The 10006-nt window shown below is 35.9% G+C and overlaps 2 protein-coding genes across 2 annotated transcripts; one reads left to right on the top strand and one right to left on the bottom strand.

Moving 5' to 3' along the window:
- The first annotated feature begins 263 nt into the window (after window positions 1-263).
- On the top strand, window positions 264-3774 carry SCPL45 (serine carboxypeptidase-like 45). Its single transcript, XM_039042384.2, has 10 exons — window positions 264-826; window positions 920-1021; window positions 1145-1240; window positions 1784-1876; window positions 1983-2056; window positions 2221-2502; window positions 2588-2712; window positions 2824-2916; window positions 3005-3122; window positions 3238-3774. Exons 1-10 carry the CDS (start codon window positions 592-594, stop codon window positions 3385-3387), a joined length of 1368 nt encoding a protein of 455 aa, XP_038898312.1. The 5' UTR covers window positions 264-591; the 3' UTR covers window positions 3388-3774.
- On the bottom strand, window positions 3673-8832 carry LOC120086013 (protein NEOXANTHIN-DEFICIENT 1). Its single transcript, XM_039042398.2, has 10 exons — window positions 8675-8832; window positions 8516-8599; window positions 8278-8341; window positions 8125-8171; window positions 7723-7777; window positions 5407-5445; window positions 4956-5118; window positions 4286-4340; window positions 4144-4200; window positions 3673-4030 (listed from the first exon to the last, which is right to left on the bottom strand). The coding sequence occupies exons 1-10, from the start codon at window positions 8737-8739 to the stop codon at window positions 3784-3786; spliced, it is 876 nt and encodes a 291-aa protein (XP_038898326.1). The 5' UTR covers window positions 8740-8832; the 3' UTR covers window positions 3673-3783.
- Between the last annotated feature and the right edge of the window lie 1174 nt (window positions 8833-10006).

Raw genomic sequence — 10006 nt, 5'->3', positions numbered from 1 at the left:
CAAACAGACCCTCATTTACTACTTTAAATTAATTTTTTTTGAATTTTTCAAAAAGAAAAAAAAAACAATCGAAATTGATGTTTCATAGATATTTTCTAGACATCGACATTTCAAACATTTCAAACATTGGTGAACTTAAAATATCAATCAATCCAATAGTAAAAAAATGGTAAAAGCTAGAGAGGAAACTAATCTTAATCTAACCTAGAGAATATTTACACAGAAAGAAGCATTTAAAAGAAACAAGGCTTACAAAGAGCATCATCACTATCCTGCCACAGTTTTTTGTTTTTATAAATTAGACAAAAGAACAAAACAGTACTCCTTTGGTTCTTCATTCATTGGGTTACAAACTTACAAACAAATGCAAACGAACAGACTTTTGAATATCCATTACCACACAGAGAGAGAAAGCTTGAGTTGAACAGTGGCCATGTTCCCACTGTTGGAATTGCAAAAATGGGGTCCCAATCTTTGAAAATCATCATCATTACAAGACAACAACTCCTCCCCTTCTTTTTATAAACCATTCCCACTTCTTCTTCCCCATTTCATCCTTCCTTTTTCCTTCATTTCTTCCCCTTCTTCACCATGTCTGCATTCCCCTTTGCTTTCCTGCTTTTCTTCCACTTTCTTCTCAAAGCTTACTCTTCCCCTTATCTTCTCGACAAGATTTCTTCCTTACCTGGTCAACCCCTTGTCGGATTTCGTCACTATTCTGGCTATGTCAATGTTGGTGATCGAAATCAGAAGGCTTTGTTCTATTATTTTGCTGAAGCCCAAATCGATCCTCCTTCTAAACCCCTCGTGCTTTGGCTTAATGGAGGTACTTTTCTTCAGAGATTTGGTTAATGGGTCAATCCCCATTTGGGGTTTTGTTTTTGATTTCTTTGTGAATTGGGTTCGTTGTTCTCTACAGGTCCTGGGTGTTCTTCTTTGGGAGTTGGGGCATTCTCTGAAAATGGACCCTTTCGGCCTAGAGGGGAGGTTTTGATTAGGAATGAACACAGTTGGAATACAGGTTTGGATTATGATGCCTGCTAAGTATTTGATGAAATGGGTTTCGTTTGTTGTTTTTGAAGATTTGTGGGTGTTGATGATGGGTTGTTTTCTTGGTTTCTTCTTCCTCTGTTTTGATCTTTAGAGGCGAATATGTTGTATTTGGAGACGCCAGTAGGAGTTGGGTTTTCGTATTCAACTGATACTTCTTCGTATGAGGCTGTGGGAGACAAAATCACAGGTGGGAATATATGAATTATGAGGTTGTTTGGATTTTTTTTTGTTCTGTAATTTTGTTTTTTGTAAAGTGAGATGATGGTAGTTTCCACATTATTGAAAATAACTTCCTACCCCCATTAGATAAAGACCACTTCAAGGTCAACTTCTGCACTTCCTAATTGCTTGGTCCCTCTCTTCTTTTGTTTGTTAGTAAGTGGAAAATGCCTCCTCACCTTTTCTACCTTTTCCCCCCTTTCTTTCCTTTCCTTCTCTTCTTTTATTGTTTTATTTTTCTTTTTGGTGGAAACTGCACTTTTGAGTGATGCCATTTTCAGTGACACTGTTCTAGTAGGAAAAAGAAAATTTCAAAAATCACCGTAGTAACTTTCATTAAGGACAACGATTGGATAAGTTTTGGAGTGTAATTATTCTAATGGAAAGTTTCAGTAGTTGGAGGTGGTTTTTGTATTCTTCCTTTAAAAAAGTAAAAAAAAGCTACCTTTCTTTAATATGTTTTTGTTTCTAAGTGGACGAGGAGTGATGTTTATGTTTGATACATCTGCAGCAAGGGACAATCTCGAGTTCTTGGAGAAATGGCTTGTCAGATTCCCACATTACAGAAACAGAAGCTTGTTCATTACAGGAGAAAGCTATGCTGGTATGTTACCATTTCTCAAAATTACATCTTCCTTGGATGGAAAAGAAAAAGAAAAAGAAAAAGAAAAAAAAAAACAGACTCATAAGCACTTTCTTGATTTCTGTAGGTCATTATGTTCCCCAACTGGCAGAGCTTATGATCCAATCTAACAAAACCTCATTCAACCTCAGAGGCATTGCTGTAAGTAAAAGAAATTTCAAACCCTTTTTTGAAATCTAAACTACCACTAACACATGCACTATTGATATCAAATGAGCTCAACTACATGAGCTCTGCTCTAATATCATGATAGAGGTGCCACTAGATTCAATATCTTAACAAACTGTTTATACGACTACAAACAGATTGGCAATCCTGTTCTAGAGTTTGCTACTGACTTCAACTCGAGGGCTGAGTTCCTTTGGTCACACGGATTAATATCGGATTCGACGTTTAGAATGTTCACGTCAATGTGCAACTACTCTCGTTATGTGGGTGAGTACTACAGGGGGTCTGTTTCACCCATTTGCTCAAGGGTGATGAGCCAAGTGAGCAAAGAAACCAGTAGATTTGTTGACAAGTATGACGTTACCCTTGATGTATGCATATCGTCTGTGTTCTCTCAGTCCAAAATCCTCAACCCTCAAGTGAGTTGTAATCCAGTTAATTCACTTCTCTTTCACTTCTCAGAATCTCACTAAACTTTGATTCCAATCTCTTCATCGTGAGTAGCAAGTAACCGAGTCGGTTGATGTCTGCGTGGAGGATGAAACAGTCAACTATCTCAATAGGCAAGATGTACAAAAGGCGCTTCATGCACGTCTTGTGGGAGTGCGACGATGGGCTGTTTGCAGCAGGTTCAGACTTCTTCATACGAACAATATTCACAAAGAATGGAAAAGCTTGACATATTTTCATAAAAAGCTCTATATTCATTCAGATTGACATTATTCTTTTGAAATTGATAGCATTCTGGATTATGAGCTGCTGGATCTGGAGATACCAACTATCAACATCGTGGGAAAACTGATCAATGCAGGAATACAAGTGTTGGTCTATAGGTATGTGAAACGCCTCTTGGGGTCATATCATGACTTTTCAATCCTAAAGCTGTTCAAGCTGACTGCATCAAACATCTTGAATTTGCAGTGGAGATCAAGATTCCGTCATTCCACTCACAGGAAGTAGAACACTTGTTCACAAACTGGCAAAAGAGTTGGGACTAGAAACAACCGTACCTTACCGAGTCTGGTTCGAGGGACAGCAGGTAAATCTTGTTGCCTAACAACTCTAGAAACTGTTCCAGAAAACTCTCCAGTTGTTGACATTAAAGTTAGAATTATTTGAGATATGAGTGAATTTGGATGGTTCTTGCACTTCAGGTTGGTGGGTGGACTCAGGTTTACGGCAATATTCTTTCCTTTGCCACAATCAGAGGGGCATCACATGAAGCACCATTTTCACAACCTGAAAGATCACTGGTGTTGTTCAAATCATTTTTACAAAGTCAGCCTCTACCCGAAGCTTTCTGATCGATAATTCAGGTCAAGCTCGTGATTGAAGAGAACGGAGTTTGATTGCTTAACTAATAATCTGAGAGTGAAGATTTCTTTCCGATGTTTATCCTTCAGTGTCATCAATCAAACACTGGAATGGAAATTTTTTTGTAAAGGTCATCAGTAAAAAGGAGAAAATTGTATTAGAAAAGAGGGTCGAACAGAGCTCTTTTTGTCATCTTTCATGAATTCTGTAAATTCTACATCTTGAGTTATCTTATTGTGAAAGCTCATTCAGACAAAATGAGAAGCTGTTGGGACTTTGGGAGAAGAAGAGAGGAGTTTTATTAGTGATGTATTTCAGATTGTACAACACTTTCTGCCAAAGAATTTTCATAATATTAACTGTTAATATAATGGAAAGGAATGTGTTCATGGTGTTCTAAGAGAGTGTTTAAAATATTGAGAAACAACAGTGGGAGCTTGGACTTCCATTTCCATGCAACTAAACTCTAAAGCTAGTATGGGCTTTGACAGTAGTACAGATGTACATAGGCTTTGTTCATGTTCTGCATCTTCTCCAGCTCTTGTATTGTGAGAATGGTGGTCTGCATCTTGTGCTCTGTCGGTTGATGCAGGAAGTTCGACCGAGACCACTGCTGGCTTTACTGCTCGCACCCTAAATGCAAATAATATATTCAAATGCCCCAATGCCATCAATAAACAAACTAAATTCCTTTGGTGTTGTGAGAGATAACGAGTTAAAAAACATCAGAGAACAGAAACACAAACCGGCATCGAATCTGGCAGGAATATTTGAGTAGTTCAGGAGTATATTCTGAATGCCCACTGATATTTATAGATCCATGAAACTGTCATAAGTCAATGATGATCTGGTGAACATAACCATTTGTAAATTGGAAGATCTGGTTACCTATAACTTGGGAGAGACATTTTGATAACTGGTCCCATCCATTTGGTGAAAGGAACTGCCAACATCAGCTTGTTATCAGAAACACATGGGACTTTCGATTTGAACAGGAAAATTCAACCGATAAAAGTTACTACTCTTTGAAAGTTGGAACTACGAAAAGAAAAGTTCATAAACCACAGTGGTAGGCTTTAACAGGCAATCCGTACCCAAGAACTGTCCACTAATCTTTGAAATTAGGAGAGATAGACCAGAACATGTTATATCAACCACTAAAAGAATAACGAACCTTTTCGATGTAGGGCATCCTATTTTATGGTTTTCTTTTTCCGAACATGGAACATGTTCAATGTTCCACGTCAACCACAAAGATTATTATAGATAGATTTGATGCAACATGGAAGATATAACCACGACGACATACAAGCAGAGAGCAGGACTTTGTTTGACAACAATCCTAGAACACTGAAGTTTTCAGAATATTCAATGTTAGCGATGCAACTTTCCTAAGAAGATCAACAAAATTCCATCAGATGATGAGAATCTGAAGACAATGCAGAAGAAATATGAAGAACACATAAAAAATATGTCATTGGTGAAGAGTAGATGAGATGAGCAGGGCTATTTTTTTCTCTTTCACAAGAAATATTGGCTCCAAAATTAAGCAGCTCACCAGAAATTGAAAGGTTGATATTGCAAACATCTATTGAAGTGGGACCCTTCATTTCAGTCACTTGGATATGCTCCTGATTCTTTTGGTTGTGGAAATTACTATTCTCACGTAAGGAGTTGAGAAGTCCTCTTTCACTTTGACGCTTCGGAACTGCCTCAATCCTCTGTTTTCACGAGAGACATTGTTCCCATTCAATACACTAGTTCTGGTTGATGTAGCCCAAATGTTAAAAAAATGTATATATATAGACAATAATAGAGTGAATCCTAGCTAATCAGAAGTATATTGTTTGGAGGTCAGATGATTATTGTCAATATTATTGAGAAGAATGATCTTGTAAGTGGCTGTTGAAATGCTTCTTAATAAGAGGGTCACAGCATTATAACATTGATCAAACGTGTATCCAGGAATTACATATTGAAAAACCATAATATCTAAAATTGTAGCTTACTTTTGTAAACCGAGCAGCTTGACTTGGAAGCCCTACTTCCTGCAAGAGAAGAATGCAATTAAGACTAATAGAAAAAGGGACAAAAAAAAAAAAAAAAAAAAAGGGAAAATAAAGGAAAAAAAGTAGGATGTCGCATGTGGAACATCATCCATCACACAAGATAGAAACGAATATTATACAGATGAGTCTCAAATTCCCAGAGAGATCGAGTGCCAGTTCACCGAATGCACAATAATGAAGATATCCAGATGTCTTGACGTCTAAGAATAAAGGAAAACTACATTTCTTAGTTGAGTTTATTTAAAAAGTCTTGTAGTGAGTATCTTTAGATAATTTCATTTGATTCATAAAAAAAGTAAAATAATTAGTTGTTCTAATAAAAACTCTTGTTAGTGATTTAATCTTCATTAATTCTATAAAGTAATACTTGAGCTCCCATCTCCATGCTTCCCCTTCAATCACAAAAGGGAAAGAAATATTAAAAGATATATTTCTTTTAAAAAAAATTATGCCACATCGCAATTATGATTGGACACTTGAGTGGGCCACAGAAAGATGGGTGTAGTCCATAATGCACCCAAATATTTTTTTTAATCCTCTATATATCATTTTAGATCAGGTTTTGTGATTTGACAAAGGATATAGTAACAAGACTTGACCTTACTCTACACCCTGGCAAAAGAAGCATTTTAAAATCTAAAACTGGCTACCAGATTTACCCAAGGAACTCACTATAGAAACTTGAGCATTGGGATAAAAGGTTGGAACATTATTGGTGTAGAAAGTTCTTAGCGATATCACTACTTCCATCAACCAGGGAGCAATGGCACGCCATCTCGTCTCGTTGGAGGCAAGCAGTCATGTGATAGTTATAATTGAATTTCATCGAAGGAAGACCTGAATGATAGAGAAAACGACACTATGCTGATGGTACTAGACCACTTAACCAAGTTTCACACTCCCTTCAAAACACCTACATATAGCTTCAATAGTTGCCTAGTACTTTGCCAATTGTATCATCCAGTTCTATGGGAACCCAAAGTCTACAATATCTACAAGGGACGGTGTTCAAGAATTCCTTTTTACAGAAAACTTTCAAGCTATAAGAATAACTTTGAAGAGAAGTATGGACTACCATTGCCATAAAATTTTGGCTAACATGTGGTAGCCAACAGGTGAAAACTTACGTATGTTGGTAGGCGGAAGGCAAATACAATCCTCTTCTAGGGGCTGAGTAATCCGTTATGTTATCACCTTGGAAAGTCAGAACTAAGACAATTAAGGACATCTTTGGACTAAGTGCTTAAATACACTTTTTTAAGTACTCAGAAAATCATTCCAATAGACACTAAAATTTAGTGGCACCTAAAGTATTATAAGATGATGATGAACCAGTAAAAAAATGGATGTCTTAGGCAAAGTAATGAGAATGTGAAACCGATGACCTTTTTGACAAGGCCCAAATGAAATATGACCTACCTTTTTAAAAGGTAAAGTAAATTTTATGACCTTTTGCCTAAATGAAATGATAAAATCATCTCGTTGTATATACGTGTTGATACTCTCGATTCTCGCTACTCGCTCCCGTTACTCATTGAATTTTCTTTTCTTTTCTTTTTTCGACATTTTTTCAATTTTCCTTCCTCTAAACGTACTAAGTAGCGAGTAGTTATCATTCAAAAAAAAAAAAAAAAAAAAAAGGGAAAGAGAAATGATAACTACATCAATGAGTCAAAAACTGAGGAAAAGAAAAAGAACGAGGAACGAATAGCAAGTAGCGAGAATCGAGAGCAAGAGCAGGAGCTGAGTAATAGCATGCGCACACAACGGGTGGATTCCATGATGATGCAAGTAAAAAGCTTTTAGAGAGTGAGTCAGATTTCATTTGGATCTTATCAAATGGGTCATTTATACAACAAACCCTAAAGCATTATAACTTCCATTTCAACTAGACGCTACCATGTGTACCACACATACGCACCATGAAAATTCAAAACCTTTTCATATTGCACATTGGATAAACCAAGAACATGGCATGTGAGTGTCTTGGATAAAGTAATACGTTGTAAGTACCGTTTCTACAAGGCTATGACATATCCCTCCATTCATATTAGGGGTAAAGAATGGTAAAATATTCGAAAAAGAGAAAAACCAGTCATAGAAGAGACTACCAGACAGATGGAGAGCAAACAATATTCATAATCTTCAAATTACCATAGAAACAGACATGACATGGTAACAAGTTCATAAATATTTGCTTCAAATTCCATAGAAATCAAGCCTCAGAAATCGACAACAATCCTTCAGATGCCATACCTTTCTTCCATGATCACAAGCTTCATCACTGTTCACTAGCACCTTAGCTGCCCATCTGCTTTCAGAAAAGAAACCCAAGTAAGAATCAACAACCTAGAAAACAAAAATAATAATAAAAAAAAGACATGGGTCTTCCCAAATTCAATGTTTTTGGAAACCCCTTTTAGCTTATTTCTACTCATCATTCAAACATTTGAACAAGATGAAAACCAAGACCAATCCCTCCTCTGCTACCAACACATCAGACCAGACCCAAACCGGTCCAAAAAAACCAAGTCCACTTAATAACCGGTTCCTAATCAAGCAAACAAAATTACAAAATTATCCCACTAACATTCTACCATTCACCACAATGTAACCACAAATGGAAAAAAAGGTTGATAGAAATTAGAAAAAGCATACGCGCAAGAGGTTGGACGGTTCCAAACAATTCCAGAAATTACTACAAGCTGCCAAAACAAAATCCAAAACATGGGTTCTATATTAGCTGAAGAACCAAATCTCCATTGATTTAGCCTCAACAAGAAAAGAAAAAGAAAGCAAAAAAAATCAGACCTCATCAAAACTTCCTGCTGGACTGTCATCATAGTTTGCAAGAAAAAACCCACCAAGAGTATAACTGTAGATGGACAGAAACTAACACATTTTAAGTAGGGATCAAACAAATACACTACTAAATCATTACAATCGGCTCACATTTTCACACCAAAAAACACCCACAAATCGTATTAATCCAACATATTAATCTCCATTACACAGTAACAAAACCTAATTCTAGTGATTAAAAAAATACCCAAATGCTTCAACGAGTCTCAACTCCTTGGGAATACAAGCTCGAGCAGTTTTAGCCTTCACAAGATGCAGCTGATACAAGGCCCTGAGTAATGAGGGAATGTCAAATAAAAGCAAAAGAAAAGAGAATGAAGAAAAGTAAATGGAGGGTTTCAATAACCTTCCTGTAAATGTCCATGGAGGTTTGCCATAGCCTGATGAACAATTTTTCTCTCCAGTTTCCATGGAGGTTTAGATTGTTTGTTTCCTTGGAAGAGGAAGAAGAGAGAAGGATTATCCAATTTGAAGGATAAGATATGGTCCATATGGAGGTGGTTATCAGTGACTAATATTTTTAAGCAAAAATGTTCATACACGTGGCAGGATTTTAAGCAACATGGTAGTCTTAGTCAGCCCAGCCTACGTTTTATAACCAAGCTTTTTGGCACATTTTGGCAGTTTTTCAAAAATAAAATAAGTTAAATCGTAAATTTAGTTCCTCTCATTTGGATTAAGTTAAAAATTAACGTCTCACTGAACACAAAATTTGAAAATTTAAGGGATCTATATTAAACACAAGAGTAAAAAGTTAAAGGGTCTCTTGGTTAAAATTGAAGGACTCATTCGTAAGATTAAAGATTTAGAGATATATTACACTTTTAAAAGTTTAGAAATTAAATATAAACAACTAATCATATAATTTAATGATGAAGGTTTTTTTTTTTTTTTTAATTTATTTAAAGGTTGTCGGCTAGTATTTATTAGGCACACTTTAATAAGAGATCTGTTTTTATATAAGGTCAGGTCCCATGTAACCTTTCTAATAACCACCCTTCTCAGGTTTTCTATTTTATCTCAACAATAATTTGAGTAATATGTAAAAAGGAAAGATAATATTTTTCATAAAAGTTTATTCCACAACCCAATTAGTAAGGAAGTAATTCGATGGATGGAAAGTTGTTGAGGCTTTCTATCAATCAAATAATCTTTATATTCTCAATCTAGCACTTCAACTAATTAGTAATCTTAATAGCAAAATCGAGTCGAACTATAGGGAGCCTAAGATAAAACTTCTCCAATCTAAATACGAGTGGTTTTGAGATTGAGTTGATAGGAAAACTAAATTGCAGAAAGTAAGATACATTGAGAGAGAGATACACGAGATTACCTTCGCCGATTAAGAGGTCGTTGGGCTATCTATGGATTAATTCATTAATTTATCATGCAAGGTTCATGGGTTCTCTAATTATCAAGCGTAATCAAATGTCTGAAAAAATCAGATAAACTCCCCAGGGAAAACAAACGCGAATGTCGATTCCTAGATTAACTAAGTGTTGTCACACAAGCCTATTCACCTAGCTAATCACATTAAACCCTTTGATTGATTAGAACATCAGATTAAATTGGCCAAATCTAACTTAATGTATTTCTATTATCTAGATTTCGTTATCTTTTGCTACTGGTTGAACCATAACTAACTAAAACTTATTGCTACTCAAATTAAACATGTCAT

Source organism: Benincasa hispida, chromosome 1, assembly GCF_027475165.1.
Source record: "Benincasa hispida cultivar pf3 chromosome 1, pf3_genome.v1.1, whole genome shotgun sequence".
NCBI classification, from domain to species: domain Eukaryota; kingdom Viridiplantae; phylum Streptophyta; class Magnoliopsida; order Cucurbitales; family Cucurbitaceae; genus Benincasa; species Benincasa hispida.
This window is presented reverse-complemented; position numbering and strand designations above follow the sequence as displayed.